The sequence below is a fragment of the Bidens hawaiensis genome, unplaced genomic scaffold, assembly GCF_021521415.1.
Source record: "Bidens hawaiensis isolate Kalapana, Puna unplaced genomic scaffold, B.hawaiensis_p1.1 tig00020802_1, whole genome shotgun sequence".
Classification (NCBI taxonomy): Eukaryota; Viridiplantae; Streptophyta; class Magnoliopsida; order Asterales; family Asteraceae; genus Bidens; species Bidens hawaiensis.
Window position 1 is genome coordinate 22,817 of NW_027493205.1, and position 23,212 is coordinate 46,028.

Sequence of the window (23,212 nt, forward strand, 5' to 3'; positions counted from 1 at the left end):
AACACTTTAAAAATCCCGACAACCCGAGTTATTTACTTTTTATAAAACGTTAGCTAATATTAATTTTGTACTTTTAATTCTAGTTCGTGACGTTCAATTGCTTCGGTTTCATTTATGCACTTTCGGTTTTATTTCAAGTTTGTCTTCAACTTCAAGGTGAGTTTCTCACACCCCCTTTTTACCCTTTTTAACTATTTTGGAGGTAGCATATATATCCTATCAGAATTCAATTCCGTTTATTTATTATTTATTATTTACAAAACTATAATTCGCATCATGGACTTGTGTGTTTACTTGTTACTTGCTCAATTATTATGTGCATGGATTTCTTCGATAAGTATGATCATACGCCCCCCTTTGCACCCATGGACCATTTGTTTCTAGTGGAAAAGGGACCCCGATCTGAGTACGTTGGTGCACAATCCCAACTGGAAAAGACCTTCATTTATTGTTTACACTCATGGACCATTGTTTCTAGTGTAAAGAACCCTTATGTGATTTTCACAAGTTTTCATGGAATTGTATGCTTTTATATATTATTTTCAACTGTGTGAACTCACTAACTATTCAGTTAGTTGACTTTATTTTATATATATGCTACAGGTACTTTCGTTAGAGGATGAATTGGCGAAGATACTAGAAGTTAGGTTATTTAAATAATAAACAAGAAGACATTTGTTTTGTTCCTTCTTCTTTGTGTTTGTTCATTTGAAATAATTTGTGTACTTGATGCTTTGGAATGAATTAATGATAATATTGTCACTTAATAGTGTCACGTGTGTTTTGAGCAATCTGTATGTCACACTCAGGCGTTTCCGCTTTAGCCGGGGTGTTACAGGTAGAGCCCCTGGCTGGGGTCAAGCTCTAATCGAATGACCATTTCTAATCGAATGGAGATTCTAATCGAATGACAGATTCTAATGATGACAATTCTAATAGAATGACCATTCGATTCAATTACTTTTCAATTCGATTCGATTACAATTCGATTTGATTACTTTTCGATTCGATTCGATTACTTTTCTAATTGATTCGATTACTTCAGATTCGATTACATTTCTAATCGATTCGATTACTTCCTGATTCGATTACTTTTTTTATGAATCAATTTTCTTAAGGGCTTGATATTCATAATGGTTTCATTATTATCACTTTCCAGCCTATCCTTTCGACTTGTTTTGCTCGTCTTTCATAAGAAACGATCCTTGGTCTATAACGACATAGTTTTCTTGAGCTAACCCGGTCTAAACGTTACCCGTTTGTCCCATTTCATACAAAAAATATCGTTTACGTTCAAATTTACATATTTATTACATAATAAGGCCTGATTTGGCTTAGTATCAAATCTTAGGGCAATCCGACCTCAAAAACTAAACCTTTACATCTAAAATTACCTTATAGGTTTGGTTTTGCTTCGGCTTGGAACCAATACGTTGATCTGGATGTTTTTATCTTGTTTGTATGATGATATTGAACACGAGATCCAACCTTACTTCAACTTGGATCTAGGTCTGAAATGGATAAAGTGTTTGTGTGTGTTTTTGAGTGTGTAGGGAGGCTAGAAGATGGAACTGAGGGTTTTAGGGTTTTAGGGAGGTTTAAGGGGATTTATATACCCTTAAGCCCATCACCATCCCTTATTCCATCTTTTATTGTTCAAGCCCACACTCTATTATTTTATTTAACTTAACTAAATAATAACACACCCTTAAGTAAACGAAATTTTTTTATTTATTATTATCAAAAGTGGGATGTTAAATGTTAGTTCTAATGTTTCTAATTTGTTTGTTAAGCATGATAGTTGATTTTTGACATATTATCAAGGGAATATTGTTGGTATAGTCTATAGCAATGCTTGATCATGGTTGTATTGGGAATTTGTTGGCCCAAACCGTGCTTATTACTTTAGTGTTAGGGATTTATGAGCTTAATGTATAGTAATATGCGATTTATGTATTTTATGTTTAAGTTTTATTCTAAGTCAAATGCATAGATTCATATGCTTTTTTGTCTAGCTTTCTTATATGATTTTTTAATGTTATATTTTAAACTAGTAGCAAATATCATGGATAAATCATGGATTACGTCTGACAGATTATCAAATGCATATGAAGAAGGTGTGGAGGCCTTTTTAGAGTTTGCCCAAAGTAATAATTCAAAATCCGATGTTATTTCGAGTCCTTGTGTAAATTGCATCAACTTGTGTCACCACTCAATTCACAATGTGCGTTATCATCTATGTGCTCACGATTTCGATGAAAGTTATACAGTTTGGCCTTTCCATGGTGAAAAACTTCCCAATGTTGATTCTAGATGCCCTATAAAATCTAGATCTCCCGAGTTTGATTATACAAAGGAAATGCTACATGATGCCTTCACATATGTAGAAGAACCTGATTCATTGAAATCACCTCTTGAAGAACGTGATAAGCCACTTTGCGTAGGGTCAAAGTATAATGAACTTAGTGGATTATTGAAATTCCAACATTTGAAGGGTCAATTTGGCTGGTCTGATGCTAGTTTTGATGCTTTGTTAGGTACCTAAAGAGATGTTTTAACATTAAACATTACAATCCCTAGCTCAACATATGAGGCCAAGAAGTTGCTAAAAGGAGCAGGTCTACAATATGAAAAGATTCATGCATGTGAAAACGATTTTGTTCTATTATGGAAAAAACATAAGGATGCTTCTCAGTGTCCAACTTATGGCAAATCTCGTTGGAAGGAGAATACCAAGAACGTGCTTTCAAAAGTTTTGTGATATTTTCCTCCCATCCCTAGATTTCGAAGAATGTTTTTATCACCAAAAATTGCAAATGACTTAACTTGGCATGCACAAGGCCAGGCCAATAACGATAAGATAACTCATCCTCGTGATTCCCCATCTTGGAAGTTTGTTGACAAATCGTGAAAAAACTTCGGAAAATAAGATCGGAATCTTAGATTAGCCTTGTCCGCTGATGGCATCAGTCCTCACAAGTTATTAAATTCCAAGTATAGTTGTTGGCCGGCTATTCTAATAACATAAAATCTACCCTCGTATCTATGTATGTTAAAAAAATTCATGATGTTGACTCTATTGATATCAACGCAAGCCAACCTGATAACAATATTGATGTAAACTTGGCACCCTTGATAGAAGATCTAAAACTCTTGTGGGAAACTGGTGTTAACACATATGATGCTTATAATAAACTATACTATAATCTAAGAGCAATATTACTTTGGACTATAATTGACTTCCCCACATATGGTAATCTTTCGGGGTGTATTACCAAAGGTTACTATGTTTGTCCGGTATGTTCAGAGAACACCTTTTCCTAATGGTTGCCAAAGTCTAAGAAAGCATGCTACCTTGGGCATAGAAGATACCTCCCACTTGAACATTCTTTTCGTAAAAGAAAAAGATATTTCAATAATCATCAATAGAATAATGTTATAAAAAACCATTATCTGGTGAAGACATCTACGACTATTTGGAGGGGGTTTAATAATACATGATCAAAGAAGAAAAATTTAAAAAAGAAAAAGAAAAGTATCAATGAGAGAGCTAAATTATGGTATAAAAATCAATTTCTTTTGAACTTGAATATTGGAAGAAGTTTCTTATTCATCATCAGTTAGATTTTATGCACATAGAAAAAAATGTGTGTGAGAGTGTTAATGGGACATTGTTAAACTTACCTCACAAGATGAAGTATGGATTAAAAGCATGAGAAGATCTTAAGAAGTTGGGCATTAAGCTTGAACTACAACCTCAACCAAAAGGGAATCGACTTTGGCTTCCACCTACATGATACACATTGAATACCTCAGAGAAACTTTTGTTTTAAGATACCATGTCTAACATAAAAGTGCCTGATGGGTATTGCTTCAATTTCAAGAATCTCGTATCTAATGATGTTTCAAAGATGAATGGTTTAAAGTCTAATGATTTTCATGTAATAATCGAACAACTTCTTCCTTTTGCAATCAAGGGGTGTTACACATGAAAGTGAGGATGACAATAATAAGTTTGTGTAACTTTTTCAACGGGTTGTATAGTAAGTTGTTGATGTTCGTAAGCTAGGCAAGTTACAAAGTGACATCGTATTAACTCTATGTTTGTTAGAGAAGTATTTCCCTCCTTCATTTTTCGATATCATGATTCACTTGATAGTGCATTTAGTGAGAGATGTGAGGTTATGTCCCGATTCATTTTAGGTGGATGTATACATTTGAGAGAGACATGAAAACACTCAAAGGATATGTACGAAATCATCATCGACCCGAGGGTTGCATCGCAGGATGTTATGTGGTAGAGGAGGCTTTAGAATTTTACTCGGACTACTTCAAAAACATGAAATCAATTGGCAATCCTCATGAATGTGTTGATGAAAGAATACACGCTGTCAGACCTTTATCGCAGGCTAAAGTTGATTTTGTGGATGCTAAGTTACTTAATCAAGCTCATCTTTATGTATTACAAAACATTGTTGTTTTTGAGCCATATATTGAGTAAGAGTTACAAATAAAAGCATATTCTTTTTACACTATTTAATACATAAATAATTATTCTTAACTTCTACTATAATTCAAGCAACATATGTTGGAACTCAAGAATCTCAACCCCCGTGCCTATGAAAATAGCACCTGGTTGCATAACCAACACATTCGGGCGTTTATTAGTTGACTTAAAAATGAGGTTGAAAAACGTTTGGCCAACGGAGAAGATATTTGTGACAGTGTTCGTTGGTTAGCCAAATGGCCTAGCTTTGATGTTAATAAGTATAATGGTTTTTGCCATAAATGAGTATCAATTCCATATAACATATCGGGATAAATTTAGAACAACTCAATGTAGTGGAGTATATTTAATTGCACATGCTATGCAAATTGCTAGTGCAAAAGACTCCAATCCCGTGTATGGCACTGTATTCATGTGTGATTGGGTTGATAATCGTGGAATAAAAAAGGATGATTTTGGATTTACAGTGGTTAACTTTGCTTGGCTTGGTCACCAGTCTGAATGCTTCATACTAGCCAGTCAAGCCAAATAAGTTTTTTATGTTCAAGATCAACAAAATGAAAATTTGTCTATTGTTAGCTTCACACCACATAAGATGTACAAGTATGAAGCAAGTAATGAAACGGATGATATGCTAGAATTTGATGCTAATCTTGATGTTACACAAGACCCTACTTTAGTAGACATTGACGATGGTTTTTTGTGTATACGCCCGGATGACGAGGGCATATTAGTTTAAATTGTAGTTTTTGTTTCATATTAACATCGTTAAGACATTAATTCTACTATTATTAGTTTAATTTGTATGTTTTTATTTCATATGAACAGTTAAGATATTAATTCTTCTATTATTAGTTTAAATTGTATGTGTTTATTTCATATTACCTAGCCAAGACATTGATCCTACTATTATAGTTTAAGTTTTGATGTTTTTATTAGTTTAATTTACATTAGAGTTTAAATTCGTTGTGTACATACCCAAATTATGCTACTACAACTAAATCATGTTGAAGCATGTTAATTTTTGTGTGCACGCCCAAATGGATTCTGCTTCCGAATATGAAAATTCAGCTTCAGATCCTGATGGAAAATCCGCTTCAGAAACCAAATCATAAAGAGGCCCGACAATAAAACCAAAAGCAGCAAAAGAGAAAGCTTTAGTTGCATACAATATAAGAGGTGACCAATTGGAGAAGCAACAAAAAACTCACTACTTTTAAAGGAATGACAACGAGAACTATGGTTCCCATAACTTATAAATGCTGGTCGGACGTGCCGAAAGAAACAATGGAAGATGAACGGAATTATGTTTTGGTATGTCTAATTGCTTATAATACCATCAATGTGTGAATTATGTCCTTTTAATTCTAGTTCTGATTTGTTGGAAAATAGTTGTTAAATGTCTATTTTTACTAATGCACTTTTAGTAAATATAAACCTTTTAATGTGTCTATTACTTGTGAATTTTGTTGAAAATTCTGATATACATATTCATTAGGAGTGTTGGGCTGCTTATGTGACATTGAATCATAATCATCACAAACTGGCCATGTATTATCATAATTATCAACATATGTTCTAGTATTATTATAATTAGTTAGTTTTTTAAAATCTGACTAAATTCGTGGCAATATTGTTTATGTTTTCAGAAACATTTTGTACTTGATCCAAATAGCCGAAAGCGAACTCTTCAATCAATTGCGACAAAATGGAGAAACTTCAAACATAAACTATACCAAAACTTCATTGAGCCAAAAAGAAATGACCCAAAGGCATTGCTTATTCCTCCTACTATGTATCGGTTCTTAACAAAAGAAGATTGGAAACTTTTCGTAGCATAAAAACTTTCAAAAAAGTGGCAGGTTAGTTAAATTTTTCGTGTATGTTTCAAAGATCACTAAGTTTTAGAAACATGCATGACAGTTTAATGTTTCTAGTGCAGGATAAAAGTAAGAAAGCTAAAGAAGTTCGCGAACATAATAATACAACCATCATTTGAGCAGAAAGGGATATATTGGACTTACTATTGAAATTGTATGAATTAAATTAATCGAATAGTTTACTTATATTTGTTTTCTCGTGTTAATTCCTTTTTGTAAACTTGATAATTTAGATGCAACAAACCGGCAAGAAAGAAGAGGAGATTGATAGGGCAACGTTGTGGAAAGAAGCAAGAAAAAAGTAAACATGAGATTTTGATGAAGCACGGGGTCTGGGCAAAACTGGGCATTGGCCCTATATAATTATAATTAATAAAAGAAGTAACATAAAACAAATTAGGGCCCACTCTTAATAGCTAGATGGACATTTGATCGTAAACAGGCCTACGCCTAACTTGGCTTTAAAAAAGGTTACATCTTATGTGGTAACATTTACTCTTTTTTATGGAAAGGTCTCTTTAATTTTTAATTTATCTCAATTATAGGATGAACTACATCAGTCGGGACATTATGAATCATGTGGAACACATGATGTGCTCACTGAGGCCCTAGGGTACTAAGGAACAACGTGGACATGTGCGCGGAATGTGCAAGTTTGTAACACAAGACATATATTTTTTTATATCCAAGACTGTTAAGCAGTATTTGGATACTGAGCAAAAGAAAACAAATGAACGGTTCAACAAACTTGAATATGAGCTAGAGAAACTTAAAAAAAGTACACATAGTGTTTCTTAAGCTACAAGTTCCCGGGGGGGGGGGGGGGGGGGCATGAAGAAGAGTTTGAAAATGAACCACTTGATCAAGAATCACCTGTAAGTCTTGGGTACAAGGGTTTCTTTTTAATATAATATCTTTATGTTTTATCATAATTCATTGCAACTAATATCGTATATTTGTAGGACAATTCGCGTTATCTTGTGGTTGATAATGCAACATTTAGACTTTAAAGGATCCATTGTGGATTATAGTTTCTTAGGTATTACGAAAAATATTAGCGTTATATTACCGCTTTATATTCATAGTTTCACATTTTTTAGAAATTTGGATCTTACTTTTTACCTTCATATAATAAGTGAGAACATTGAAGTCATAATGTAAATATGTCTACTAGGAGACGTTTTACTACCGGTTCCAATTGAAGAAGAGTTCATTGACAAGGTCAAAGATGTGGTTGGCTTCATACTAAGTTGGCCAAGACATTTAGTTATTCGATGCCCTGACTTGGTAAGTACAATTGGTGGTTTTCATATATAGGATGAACACTTCGCAAAGCATTAACTATAAAGAAAAATATGATATTTATACATGGAATTGAGTACTGAACCTGATTGTCTGTTGGGCTAATGAACTCATTAGTTCCTTGGTCAATCAAACCAATTCAGTTTCCTTAACATATTTATAGACAACCTTTAATAACATGTATGTTGAACTAATGAATTTTGCATGTTGTTTACTTGTTTTGATCCCCAAATTTGGTATTTTGTTCTTTGCTGGAATTGTCTCGGATTTGTAAAAATAAAATGTCGAATCAATTTTCTTTTTGTAGGAAAAAGTGGTGCCAAAAGTGTCACACCCCGACTAGGTAAACGCGGAAGCGTAATACGGGAATGTAACAGACACCTCAAATGCTGAAGTGTCACACCCCGGCTAGTTAATCACTCGTGTGAGAGGCCTTTCAAGTGTTAGCACTTAGATAATTCAAATCATAAAATATAAAACTTTTCCACATTAAATAGGTATATATAAAATGTTTTCCACCCCAAATGTTTATAAAACAGTTTAAAAAGTGGGGTTATGAAGCTCACCTTATCGTAACACAATATCGGTAATACACTTATGTAAGTGGTATACCTCGATTATAGCTCAATCCCTATAATCGGTATCTTATTTTTAATACTAGTGCAATCTTTAAACTGAATCGGGTTTTATATAAAGTTTGGGTATGGCTGTTACGCCCATAACATATCAATAGTCTTAGATTGTGACGATGTACGATATGAAGTGTCTAAAACCAGTATTGGCTCAGTTTCACCGTTTCCCGTGCCTGGAAAGGTTGATTGTGTACGAGTTTCAAAAATAGGTAGGCTCACACAAACTTAAGTGAAAATAATGCTTGATAAAATGATTTGATTTATAAAAGAAATTTAAGGTTTCAGTATCTGGATTGCTCGCGGGGTTCGTCTCCGTTTTTAAACGTGTTTGATTGTATAAAACGCGTACAATCCACCCGAATTATCCGCAAATTTCTTAAAAAGTTTTTTTTATCAATTCATTCAAAATTATGATATTTGACCACTTTTGATGTTTTGACCTATCAGCCAGTTCATTAAACATAATGCTGTCGGTTTTGTCAAAACATATATTATTTAAATATTTAAATTATTATAAATAGTTATATAATTATGTATAAATTATGGGAATTTTCTTACAAACAAATTAAAATCTTCAGAGTTTTATAAAAATATTTCCAGAATTTTTACAACTAGTTATTTATTTATAAGAATTCATTTTATGTGCTATAATTAACTGATAAATCACCCGTTTATAGCAAAAGATCTCCGAAAAATCCAATAAATTTTCTGAATAGTCAAAATATCATCAAAGAACCTCTATAAAATTTCCAGAACTTACTCATTTATCAAAAAGCCTTTTTGTTCATGATTCGGCTGTTAAAACCCGATTAAACGAAAATGCTCGAACCATACATAGACTTCTCCATTGATCCCAAATTTTCTGTATTTCTGAGTTCTCCACAAAATATACAAAATTTTCCCATATTTTAACTATTTTTCATAATATATCCTCAATAAACAGTAATAAAACTGCTAAATATTCTCTGTTTATCAAAAAATTACCAAATCTGGATAGGGACTCGCTTATATGGTCCCCAATGATCCTGGAGAGTTTCATAGGATAACAACAAGCTCATCACAATCTAATACTAAACAGCCCTAAACGATAATTGAGTTATTACCATTGTGGATTTTCTTAGAGTTTTGGTCATTTTCTCGCCTCTCCGAGTTCTTGTTTCTCAAGTTAGTATGTCTACAGGTCATATTACATAAAATCAAGCATCCAAAATCAATCAAAAAGTCTTGTAAATTAGTGTTTCGGTTAAGGTTTGAAATCGAGTTTTCAAACCGTAAAAACGTAATAAAAACGTTTTAATCCGTGTTTTGGTCAAAAATCATATGTTTCTGCTTTATAATCATTTTTAGATCAAAACATGATTTTAGGTGATTTTAAAATATTTTAGATGGTTAAACATGTTTTATACTAATCAAAACACGTTTTTATGATTATAACTTATCAAAAACAATATTAAAACTTGTTAATTTGACCCATACCTTAATGGTTTCGGCTATAAAAGTTCAAGAACAGAGCTGGTTGTTTTGTTGTTTAGTTTGTAATGTGGAAACATCAAGAAAAAACAACATAGTTAAGTCAAAATATAAAGGGGGGGTTCCCCATTATTTGTGGCCGGAAGAAGGGAGGGGCCCATTGGGCCTCTCTTTTGGCCCACGTGCCTATTTTTGCGCGCCGAAAGTCAAATCTTGGTTCCAAAGTTAGTACGGTTTTCGTGAGAAAAATAGTTCGGGTTTGATAAACAGCGCAAAAACGAGTGTTTTTCAGCTAATTTTTGTAAATTAAGAATAACGTACTAACTCGTTGTAAAAATCCAAAATATTTTCAAGGATTTCTTAAACCATCTTATATAAGTGTTCTATAAGTCTTTTTCGACTTGAGTGATGATATAATGCTTGTTTTGGTAATAACGACCACGTTTAAGTTTATTGCGTACAGTTAAACGAACTCTTTTCGTTTAAATGGTTTTGTACGTACTAGGGTCTTAGTATGAATATGGTAGTCACTATAATGTATATATCACTTATATACAACCCCCCGTATATATACGGGTCATAACCAGTACCGTTTGGTTACTCGTTTTAGCACTACGAAATATCCGATTAGTTGTTCACTCGCTACGTAGTGAATAAGGTGTACCTCGTTTTGTCACAAATGTCACTAAAAGTACCAATGGGAAAAAAATGCAAAACGGCTAAAAGAAATTGATGATGAGAATGGAAAAGAAAATGAACAACCAACATAACAAGAGGATGGAAAATAAAAAGAATAGCAAAGGAAACGAGCTTGGAAAAGAAAAGATAGAGAAAAGAAACAAGGATGAAGAGAGAATGGAAAATAAAAAAGAGAAAGGAAAAGAAAAGAAAAGAAGAATGAGAATGTGATCATGCAAAAAAAGATGACAGAGCATGGAGGAATACAGGGATAAGAATTGAGAAAAGTGGTGTTTTCAAAATAATTGCAATGATGGTTGATGCAAAATTTTCAAAGGTTGATTATATAAAATTGCGGTGTGAAGATGATCTCTTTGGGTACGAGAGTTCCATATGCCTACCTACGGATGATTTTGAAAGAGTTTATACATTGCAGGAGATTACCAGTTTTGTCATTATAACTTATATGATGTAAGTGCTTAAATGTTATTTAAATAATTGTTCATAAAACACAATTTATTCAATAAATTTAATTTTTGCATCTTATCAAGCACTAATTTGAGCAAATCAGCAACGGGTCAAAAAGAAATCATAGAATTTTTTTTGTGAGCTCGACTACAGCCTCGCCACATGAACATAAATCATAGTTAATAAATATTGATGATGCAAGTCGATACATTGCAAATCGGTTGTTTAACAGAAAGGACAATGATATCATCTTGATTCCCTACAATCCCTGGTCTAATTATCAAAACCATCCAAACCAAAATCTAAGTTTTATTAGTTTTATTTTTTATTTAACTAAATTTGGTTTTTGAATTTTTAGAAATCATTGGGCGTTGGGCATACTGCACAGAAAACAATGACTTACTATTACCTTGATTCTCTAAGGCCAAGAATGGTTAACTCGCAGTTGAAGCAAAATATCGATGGGTAAGTAATAAAAATTATGGAAACATTATGTTTTAGTATTTGATATATTTCTTAACATGTTTGTAGTGCAATGAACTTGTACGATACACAAAGTGGATCGAGGGTAAAACTCAATTGGGTCAACGCTAGGGTGAGTATTTAATTCCTTATTGAAAGTAGGTTTAACCTCATTATATGAATCCATGTAACAATGACTATTTGTTATGTATTTGTGTAGTGTCCATGTCAACCGGGAAGCACCGAATGTGACTACTTTATGTTAAAGTTCATGAAAGAGATAGTTAATGAAGGAATTGAAATACTGGTCAATGAGAATGTATGTACAACAACCTTTTATATTTTCATTATTGTATTAGTTTAGTAAATTCATGACCAATATGTTTAAGTTATTGTGTCAATGTTGACTTTTTATGGTCAAAGCTGATGATTAATGCTGATCAAAATGTGGCATGTAGTTAGGAACTTTTTTCCCTAAACCTAGAATAAATAAGTCTCCATAACCCGTTAGGAACTTAGGATATGAAGTTATTATGTTACGTGATTGATAAAACTTAGTATTAATGTTGTAATTAGACTCAAACCGCTCTTGTTATTGATATTGTATAGTTGTCGTATAGTATATGCTAGATCAAGTTATTAAGTTGCTTAATGGAATATGTGATTAACCACATTTTTTTGACAAATCATTTTAACTTGATGTTTAACTAATCTAATTTTTTTCTCAGGCTGGGGGGAGGGAACAATGAATACACCGATGCTGATATTGATGGAATTCGTGAAGAATGGTCGACTTTTGTGGCATCCTTTATTTTCCAGTGAATGTTTGTATCGATGTTAATGAAATGTTAACTTTAAAATATTGTTAATTTTGAATGCTTGTTAGTATGTTATGAAATGGATTATTTTGCTATATACGAATATTTGGTGTATTATGAGATGTTAATTGTCATTATTTAATATGGAAATTATAAATCTGCCAAAAAAGTTCTTTTTTATAATACTTAAAAACCATGACACTCAAACGCATGTAAAAAAAGATGTCAATAATGTTTGTCATAAAAAGATGACAAACAAATTTGCGTAATTTTTTCTTTATGACATGGCCTTTCTTGACACATGTTGGCGTAATGACGTGCATGACCCGTCATTAATGGTCTATTTTATTGTAGTGTAATAACTTAAGTTCTATTTATCTTAATCAAGTCTAGATGTTACTTATGTTAAAGTTAGACAAAAATAAAATTTCGGTTAAAGTCTTTTATTTCATCTAAATATGTAGATTGTTTGCACCAATGTTTTAAAAACCGGTATTTTACTTGTACTGGTTTTAGATAAAAAAAAATGGTACAACCGGTTGAGCCGGGTTATACCAGAAGGTTCAACCGGTTGAATAGTTACCTTATAATTTCCTATAAATGTAACATCAATCCAAAATAACTCAAAAGTAAATGATTTCCTAACAAAAAATAATCTAAAAGTTAATCCATATTAAAAAAAATAATGCAAATTTAAAAAAAAAAATAGTCATAAAGTTTACACGTTTGAATGTTAATTGTTGGGTTAAAAGTAATCTTGAAAAAATATGGGCTGCAAATATCAAAAATTTCTCGGACATAAAACCGGTTTTCCGGTAAAAACCAGTATTTTAGACAAAAACCCAGGGGCGTAGCCACTGGTTAGTGAGGGGTGTCCCCCGTCCCCTGTGAAAAAAAAAATTAGTGTTAATATTTTGAAAAAGTCCCGACCGACCCCTGTAAAATTTTGACACCGACCCATGTGAAACTTTGAAGCTGTACCCTGCATAATTTCGAGACGACCCCCATGAGATTTTGAGACTAACCCTAACAAAAAATACAATGACAATTATATATATATATAATTATATAAACGTTATATAAATAATTTTTCCTATCAAATTTGACTTTAATATTAACAAGTCCATTAGTTCAATATCCAATCCAATTTTTAAGCCCAAAACCCAATTCAAACCCTACTATATTTTTAGCCCAAACCCCAATCCCATTCAAACTTCTAAAATTTATTTTTTTTACCGCATCTGCTGCCTCACTTCGTCCTTTCATCTCACCGGTCACCGCCTCACCGGAATCGGAAATTCTGACCAATCTCACGTCGACCTTGACATCTTATCTTCTCACACAATCTCATCTCCACTACTGCACTACAAATTGTTTCCAAGTTTCCAACCGGCAACAACCCTCACGTCCATTAAATTTGTTTCCAGCCTTCCAGGTATAACATAATACATTCAATTTATGTCTAATTTAGTTTGGCTTTTAGATTTTTAGGTTTATGATAATTAGACTATGTAAAAAAAACAAACATGAAAAATCGCCACTATTATGAGTATGATTGCTTCAATGCGGTTCTAGATTTGCAAATCCAAGAGTTTGGGACCGTTTTAACGAGGTAACATCCGACTTACTTGTTTCTTTGAGTTGTTTGACTCATTGTGATAATTTTCGGGCATTTTCTATTCCAAAAATATTACGATTAGTCGAGTTGTACCCATATGATTTTGATGAAAGTAATAAAAGAAGACTTCCGGTTGAACTCGCGACATACAACGATAATCTGAAAGGAGATAAACGATTTAAAAACTTGAATTGTTTAGCAAGTCTTGCTCAATTAATGGTTCAAACAAAGAAACACCATTCCTTTGCATTGGTGTATCGTTTATTAAAGTTAGCTCTCGTATTACCCGTCGCAACCGCAACCGTTGAAAGATCCTTTTCGGCGATGAAGTATGTGAAGTCTAATTTGCGTAAACGAATGGGTGATGAAAATTTAAGCGACAGTTGTATTTGTTACATTTAGAAAGACTTGCTTGTCAATATTAAAGTAGATGATGTAATGGTTAGATTTCAAAAAATGAAAACTCGTAGAGAACAACTTTAATATATTTGTTATCTAATATTTTGTTTGGTAATCCTTTTTTATATATATGACCCGACTCGACCCGACAGTTGTATTAGTACCGACCATAAAAATTCCCAACCCCTGTGAAAAAATTTTCTGGATCCGCCACTGCAAAAACCGCCGGTACGATTTTCTAGCAAACCGGCCAAAAATACCGGACTCGAAATACCGGCCTGCTGTGCGAAATCCGGACCGACCGGTTTAAACCGGTTTTTAAAACACTGGTTTGCACATAACTTAATGTTCCGGTTATAAGTGTGGCCTATAAATGTAGATTCAAATGTAATATTTAAAAAAAAAACTTTTGACTTGTGGTAATAATACTTTTCTCACTTAAGTTTTATCTAGACGTTTATGGAACCATCCGATACATAATTTTTCCTCACTTATGTCCTACATCAATTGATACTAGGGCTCATTATTATCCTAATGTCTTGTTTGTTGGAGTAAATCAACTCCTTGTTTCTATAATGAGATCGTGGGGTTGATGGATTGTGACGTGTGTTAAGGGATCAATCTCTATTAACGGGATCTAACGCGAACAAACTTGACATAATCGTTGAAGATCCATATGCCTTGATCATAGATGGCGAAAACGTCCATAAAAATCATGAGGGTACTTATGGTGTTATTTGAAATATCATCATAGCAAATGAGGTGTTGATAGCACTAATCATAGCTATCGGCATCTTGTTAGCTTGAGGAGGTTCATCACTTATTCTGAATTCTTATGTGACAAGAAGTCAAGAAGAATGTTTGTATTGATGATAATTCTTAAAGATGAAACTGATAAATCTTGTAATGATAGTGATGCATTATTTCAAGCGATAGAATATGTGACCATAAATGAACTTGGAGGTGACAAAATACGATAGCATGTTGGAAAGTCAAGAAATCAAGGAAACAAATGATGAAAAGAACGAAGGCAATCGAGAAACTAGTTGCTACGTACTAGCGTCAACTATGTTCCTACAGTAAACGTATCGAAAGATCCACAACATTGATGATGAATGAAAATGTGAACCCAAGGTACAACGAATAAATTAATTTATAAAGGCAGAGAAATGAGACGGCATCAACTAAAATTTGATTTGCTCCAATAACTTGGAGATGTGTTTCTTTTCAAGTGAGGAAGAACGATTTGGGATCAATAAATTAATCGAATGATCAACTTGCTTGAGAACAAGTGGCCGGGAACGCGAAATAAAGTGAAAAAACATTTCATAACTACAAAAGTAATAATTACTCCATCCGTTCCATTAAAAATGTCCATATAACCTTTTTTATTATTCTCATTACAAATGTGTACTTTCAAAATTTATTAGCCAATTTTTAGGTTTACACTTAAACACGCCCAACTAACATTAATAAACAATATTGATAGATACAATTTCCAATTGCGTTATTGGTATTTGATAATAAAAAAAAGTAATCAGTTAATTTACCTTGAAATTTGTGTTTTTCAAACCATGACAGAGAAAAAAAGGAAGTATAAAACATTTTTAGTAACTTAGGTTTTTTTTATATTGTTGGTTTTATTATTTGTGTGTAGTGTGTACAAAGTGGCACTCATTAACATCCTCATTACCAGGATGCTCCCGCATTTATTACTTCAATTTTGAACACACATATACTTTACACAGGGTCGTCTCGTAGGTAAACTAAATGAGGCAATCGCTTTAGGCCTCTAGATTTATAGGGCCTCCATCTTAAATGTGATTTATATGTTATGAGATTTTGAAAGTATAGTTCTTTTATAGTTAGTAACTCAACGATGAGCCACAAGCGTTTCATATCCATTATCACGGCATATCATCTATATTCTATAATTCTTGCATACTCTCTAGCGCTATACGCATAAAAAAGAAAATAAAAATGCCTCGACATTCTAGTTATTTTAGGTCTCCGAGTACGTTGAGCCGGCCCTGACTTCACATTAATCTTTCATGGAGAAAATCAATCCCTAGTGGCGAGTTTATAGCATGGGTCAGGTCGGCCCGTTAATATATCAAACTCAAGCTAAGGCTTTGAACCTCCAAAGGCTTTGGGCCTCCAAAGGTTTTTGGGCTCCCATTTAAGTTGATACGTTTAACATCAATGCCACTCTAGTCTAGTGGTAAAAAGTGTTGTGTGATTCTAGGTCATCCAGGGATATATTGAATCTCTATCCAACTGAACAACTTTTTTTAAGTCTTAATTATTTAAGAGGGAGCATAATTAATCCATTAGTTACTTTACTAGATTTCATTTATCTTAAATAAAGCTTGTATCACTAATAACCTGAATGTGTTTTTAATTGTAGTAAAAAAATAATAATAATTAAATAAAATAAATTCTAACTTTAGAAGATGAAAATTCAACATTACATTATTAGTAATATAAAGAAACTCATTATTTCTTATAATTAGGATGATATATGAACACGTTATACTTCTAAATTCCTACGTTTAAATTGTCCATGTGTTGTCCACGATGTTTTCATTATCTCCAATTAAGTTATTTTCATATTGTGTTCCAACCCGTGTTTGTTGGTTTTTTAAAAGAAAATTAAATCAAATATTGTCAAGCTTATATTATAAAATTGAGTTAACGAGACTATTTTTTTAATGTTTAACTTATGAACAGAATTGAATGTGATGCAAAACAGCAACAACAAAAAGAAAAAAAAAGTACGAATCAAATTATTGCTTTAAAAGCCCAACTTTTTAAACGCTTGAATCCACCAAAATGGTTGGCTATGCCCTGGCATGGGTTATGCACATGCCTGAGCATTATAATATGTATGCTACAACATTTGGAGCAATCTATGATACATGTTTGGTTTCTTTGCATCTACCTTTCTCTATAGTCAATAAAAAAATCTTTAAATCTGGTCAACAACATAAGCATATATACCCTTAGTAATCATAAGGGTATATATGGTTACATGTGAAGAGAAGATATTCGACGAATCCTGTTAGATTCGTAGAAAACATGACTATAGAGGGGAGGAGAGGTAGAAGACGACCTAAATTGACTTGGGATGAGAGGATTAGGCGTGATTTGATAGACCAAAACCTCTCTGAGGACATGGTTGGAGATAAGAATTCTTGGAGAAGTAGGATTAAAGTTAAAGATTTTTAGAGAGAAATGAGCACCTTAAAACTTCTAATTACCTTATTTTGGTCACACATCATATAGTATTATTATTATTATTTTATTATTACTATTATTGTTTTTATTATTATTATTATTATTATTATTATTATTAGACAGAATTACATAAATTGTCCTTTATGTTTGCACAAATTTCAGTGGCTGTCCTTTATCTTTAAAAGTAACATAATTTGTACTTTACGTTTCGAAATATTACACCGTTTGTCCTTTTGGCCTAACCCAGTTAGTTTTTCTCGTTAAGTTGTTGCACATGAGGTAAATTCGTAAATTTACTTATCTAATTATAGACATTTTAATAAAAAAACAAAGTAAACAATTTGATATATATATATATATATATATATTTAAATTAACCCAACCCACCCCCGTCTTCCTCCCTTGTCTGCCACCTAGCTTCTTCTCCGGCGAGCCGCCGTCTTCTCCGACGAGCCGTTGTCTTCTCCGACGACATCTCCACTACCACCAACAATGCCTAATCTGAGATAAAAACACATAATATAGACTTTCTCTCTCAACTCTCTCTCTCTCTCCTCTTTCTCTCTCTGAAGACAACCACAGTCCAACCGCCGTCATCACCGAAACACGCTACGCGTCCACCATCGTTCAAACACCATCATCACAGTCCATCGGAACAGCCGCCGTCATCATCGGAACACGCTACGCCTCCACCATCGTTCAAGCGCCATCATCGCCGTCCATCGGAACAATACTACACCTCCACCATCGTTCTCCACCGTCCATCGGAACCATATATCATAAAGTTTTGTAATTAATGTTGCTGCTGGTCTAATTTCTCTCATTTGTTTCTTTGTTTGAAGGATGGTGGATTTGAGGATGTGATGGTGAATTAATGTTGTTTAATTTGTGGTCCGTGGTTGTGACGGTGGATTTGAAGATGCAGGGTTATAATTGGGGATCTGGAGGTTGGTGGATCTGGTGGCGAACCACGGTGAAGGTGTGATGGTGGATTGGTGGTTGTGGCATGCGGTGGTAAGGATTGTTTCAATGGTAGATGATGTTGTTGGTGGTGGTTTCTATGGGAGTGGAGATGGTTTTCATCGGAGAAGGCGGCTCCGACGGCCGCGGCTCGTCGGAGAGGAGCTCGGAATCAGGCAAGGGAGGAAGAAGGGGGGACGGGTTGGGTTAAATTAATTCAGGTTATTTAATTTGTATTTTTTTTATTAAAATATTTATAATTAAATTGGTAATTGACGAATTTGCCTTCATGTGCAACGCACATGACCTAACTTAACGAGAAAAACTAACTGGGTTAGGCCAAAAGGACAAACAATGTAACATTTTGAAACGTAAAGTACAAAATATGTTACTTTTAAAGATAAAGGACAACCACTGAAATTCGGTACAAACATAAAGGACAATTTCTGTAATTCTGTCTTATTATTATTATTGCATTCACTTTATATTGTCTTATACATATGTATTACAGAGCTGAGGGTCTCTTTGGAAGCTACCTCTTTATCCCGTTAGATAGAGGTACGGTGTGCCTACATCACACCCTCCCCGGACCCTACTTATAGCTTGAATGTTGGTGGGACTTAATTGGGTATGATTGATTGATTGATTGACCCTTAGTAATAACAAATGATGCCGGTTAAGGCATGAAAAACCAAAAAAATATTACGCGGGTGCTAATGGTTGTAGGTCACCATGCGTTTGAAAAAATTATTTTAACCGGATTTTGTTTGGTAGAATTACAAGTTTCTACATAAATTATTAAATGAAAAGTGGACGGAGTAGCCGCTTAGATAGGTTTAACCCAGTTTCACTAGAAGGGTCATCAATTCTAAGATAGTTAGGACCAAAGGTTGTACAATCTATTGTGATTCGACCCACACATTAACTTTTGATCCTTTAGATTCCAATTTATTTCACTCGTATAACCACTATAATTTAATATTCCTAGATACTCAGTATGTGCCATTTTTACTTTGGTGGGGTGATAAGGTGGTTTGAGTGTGAATTTGGTGGTCAAGGGTTCAATCTCCATGAAATAAAGGAATATTTAGCTGTTAAATAAAAATACTCAGATGCAATGCACATAGTACTCAATTCCCCTCCCCATACGAATGTCGGAACCGTTTTTTAAAAGACCAACTCAACCCCTTGCTATTTGGCCCAAGATTCAAAGCACTACCCAAATTGAAGTCGAGATGATTCAAAAGTTGCAAACTGTTATGAAAACAAGATTGAAAGGCTCAAACTTTAGACATGCGTAACTATGGGCATCTGGCCAGGATTAAAAGGATTAAAGTTACGAGACCCATGACCAGTGGACGGAAAGGTCGTGACAAGCGATCATGTTCCATGCAGTACGTGTTGCCCTCATGGCCTTAGACCAAACCCAATGCAATGCATTTAGGTTGCATTTGTGATATGGATGATGAGGAGGAGAGAGACGAGAGAAAGTGTATAAAAATCCTTGGCCAAGTGCATGCACTTGTGATGTTGTGAGGGGAAATAAGAGAGAAAATGATGAAAAAGAATGAGTGGAAGGAATGAGAATGGGCATAGTAGATGACGTGACATGCATTTACATATTTTGCATTGGTGATGGTCTTAGTGTCATGATGATGGAAGCATTGTTGTCAGGTTTAAGCACCATAATATGTTTCTGTTGGCATAATATGTAACTTAAACATGACCTTCCCCATAGTTATAATTTTACAATCCATGAGTTTTTTCTGTCATGTTATAATCAGCTTCAAGATGAAGAGAAAGATTGATCACACTTGATTGTTATATCGCCCATTCAGCACATCAGATACCGGTACGTAGATCAAGCCAAAGACTTAGGCTAAGGTCTTTTACCACAAATGTTTGTGAAATGTAGAGTTATGAATAGTATGAACAATTCAATAATATAATGGACATGCAATTGAGCAAACCTAGGTTTTAAATTGCTGATCCAAAATGCCTGCCATGCACTGGCAAAACGAGGTGGGTTGAAACTGGTTCACGTCAAATTGGATTTTGGATCAAAGTGGGTTCGAGTTTAAATGAATTTGGGTCAACACTTGCTATTTTGGAAAAAAAATAATATTTACATTTGGTTCTGATTGAGAAGAAAGATGATCTCATGCCGTGCATGTGTCTAGGCAAGATTACATGTTCTAAAACTGTATGTTTTGAGTTTGTCTAATATATATACCTTATTACAATTCCTCAATCATCAACAGTGCTATCATATCATATTCTTACAATGTTTGTTACATATCCTTGCACAAAAACTTTTGAAGATACACAACACTTACACAAACAAATAATAAAGACCAATAATCCGACCACCGTTAGCTAATTTACCTCATTCCTAAAGTAGAGCACACAAAAAAAGAAGACCAACAATCAAAAGCGGTGACACTTCATGACGCTGTTCCCTCTGAAATGCATGAAAACCTCCATAATTTAATGTATGCATCTGAACATTGAAGATTGAAGGAATAAAACCACCAAATGACAACGTAATGTTCCCAAAACTTGCAGTAATTGCAGGCCCAAAACCACCTATAAATCCAGTCCCATGTTGCAAAAGCTGGTTCCTATCTGGTGGTGGGCCTGGCTCCGGTCGCTGGCCTGTGGGACGGTTTGGAATATTGTCGCCATGAAGGGATTTAGATCGCGAATCCGACGAACTTGTTCCTCTACCGTATAATGGGATTAATTGTTCCTCTTGTATGAAGGCTTTACAAAGGGGGCATTCATTGGAATGTGAGTGATAATTAAGCCATTGATATATGCATGGCCAGCAAAAGAGGTGGCCGCATAATGTTACGATCGGATCTTGAGCTAAATCCAAACATATGCTGCAATCAAAGTTTCCACCGTCGCCATTGTTGGAACCGTTATTGTTTGAGAACGATGAGCTTTGGGTTGGCTTGCTTGCCGTCTCCCCAAAACCACCGGACATCTCCAACCGCAAGTTCCTGGCCTATAAATCATCAAAACAACAATTAATATTTGATATAAATGATCATACAAAACATATAAAATGAATTAAACGTATTAAACAAAATGTTAATAGGGTTCGATTATGTAATGCAGTTGGAGACAAGAAATTTGGAAAGATTGGACAACCTAAATGCAATCGAAAACAAATACGATGTCGATTACATTAAAGGTGAAACATAATGGGGGTTAATCAATTATCATGAACATGTTTCAAAGGTGGATGGATTGGATTGATTAATCCCTATTTAATCGGAGGAAATATTGCTATTGACAAAATGTAATCCACAAGTTGCCAACTTTTGGTTTCAAAGATAAAAGGGCGTTGATTACTTGATTAGGCTAAGGGTAGTGGGGCCTGGTTGAGCCCCAAGTGATCCAATATATTTGCGCCACGTAGGCGTTGATGTGACACAAGATCAAGCCCCTCAACCAAGCCCCACAGGGTGTAGTGGTCCAGGTGATCTGGGGCTTGATCAGAGGCTTGATTGATTTTTTTTTGGTTATACACACAAATAAAAATTAAAATACTTCATTAAAACATAAATAAAATGGAAAATAAAAACATAAATTTAAAATACATAAAAATAGCGTTTTTATTTTTTTCCACCAATTTCTTCCGAATATAATCTTTTTCTTCCTCCATTATCGCTTGATCGGATAGCGGTATGTGGCTAAAGTCTTTATCTAGAAATGCCAAACTCTTTAACCGATTTTTTGTATGTCAAGCTTCACCATCGAGAGGAGGGTACTTGACAATTCGTTAAATTTTATCTTGAGCTTCACCAATCCCGCTTCTCCGGTTTTCTTCCTTACCTTTTTGGGATTGTTCTGCGGGTTTAGCCGGCTCCGGTTGTGTGTTGATATTATCGTAACCCGAGCCCGACATGGTTTTAAATTTGAGAAACTTAGAGAGGTTTTTAAAGTATTAGAGAGAAATGTAGAGAGAATTGTATGTTATTGTTATAAAATGGGGTAGTTATTTATAGTTGGTTTGAATTAAAAAAAAAACAAAAAAAAATTCACATTTAATAGCCTCCAACGGCTATTTTTAATAAACCAAAACCTCCCGACGGCTATTTAGCCTCGCAGTCACAGCCACGCCGGCCAACCGCGCCCCCAACCACCTGAGGGGTGTAGCGGTGTTCGCGAGCCACGTATGCCCCCCCCCCCCCCCCCCCCCCCAACTACCCTCAGCCTTACACTACAACATTACTTTTAAATATTAATATTATTTTAATCTTCTTTACCGATAAAAATTTGAGTAAATTGTGTCTTTTATCCTTGTCATTTGCTAAAAATGTTATTTCAGCCAAGCAGTTTATAATTTGCGATTTTTAGTATATGTTATTTCATTTTCGTTGCAATATATTAACTCCACTAATTAGCATCATTGGAGTTCCTTTGTTAAATGAAATGATCTTTTATGGTAGGTACAAGATGTTAATACATCCAAAGGGCCTTTTTACAGATCACATATGTCATTTGAATCCTCAGGACCAACTCTATCTGTGTTCGAATCATGGATGCTACATACTTTAGTTCGGGCCTCTTATTAATCATATTATTTTTTAATGAGCCGGGCCTAATCGGTGGGTTTAACACACAGATCTTGCATGCACTCTTGTTACTTAAGTGTATATTTGTATGCGAACTCTCAAATAACCACCCGGTCAGTTAAAAATGTTGATTAGTTATTCTGACTTAGGTTATGCGTTTATATTAGTAGTTAGCTAGGTTGCCCAAAAAATTAC

At 34.1% G+C, this 23,212-nt stretch overlaps 1 protein-coding gene and 2 long non-coding RNA genes across 3 annotated transcripts; 2 read left to right on the forward strand and 1 right to left on the reverse strand.

Annotated features, from left to right (window-relative positions):
- Nucleotides 1-6,161: 6,161 nt before the first annotated feature.
- Nucleotides 6,162-6,710, forward strand: LOC143561805 (uncharacterized). The gene is made up of 3 exons (XR_013140378.1): nucleotides 6,162-6,369; nucleotides 6,450-6,541; nucleotides 6,621-6,710. It is a non-coding gene; the product is annotated as an uncharacterized LOC143561805 (long non-coding RNA).
- A 4,747-nt stretch (nucleotides 6,711-11,457) lies between these two features.
- Nucleotides 11,458-12,245, forward strand: LOC143561806 (uncharacterized). Its single transcript, XR_013140379.1, has 3 exons — nucleotides 11,458-11,532; nucleotides 11,620-11,718; nucleotides 12,128-12,245. It is a non-coding gene; the product is annotated as an uncharacterized LOC143561806 (long non-coding RNA).
- An 8,578-nt stretch (nucleotides 12,246-20,823) lies between these two features.
- LOC143561812 (uncharacterized) lies at nucleotides 20,824-22,347 on the reverse strand. The gene is made up of 3 exons (XM_077049786.1): nucleotides 22,275-22,347; nucleotides 22,069-22,145; nucleotides 20,824-21,441 (listed from the first exon to the last, which is right to left on the reverse strand). The coding sequence occupies exons 1-3, from the start codon at nucleotides 22,345-22,347 to the stop codon at nucleotides 20,824-20,826; spliced, it is 768 nt and encodes a 255-aa protein (XP_076905901.1).
- Between the last annotated feature and the right edge of the window lie 865 nt (nucleotides 22,348-23,212).

Excerpts from the sequence above, each read along its gene's own strand:
- LOC143561812 (XM_077049786.1), bottom strand. The coding sequence starts at position 22,347 with ATGTCGGGCTCGGGTTACGATAATATCAACACACAACCGGAGCCGGCT. Across the intron at positions 22,146-22,274 it reads CGCAGAACAATCCCAAAAAG|ATAAAGACTTTAGCCACATA; the intron begins GTAAGGAAGAAA and ends TGGCATTTCTAG. Across the intron at positions 21,442-22,068 it reads ATTATATTCGGAAGAAATTG|GCCAGGAACTTGCGGTTGGA; the intron begins GTGGAAAAAAAT and ends GATGATTTATAG.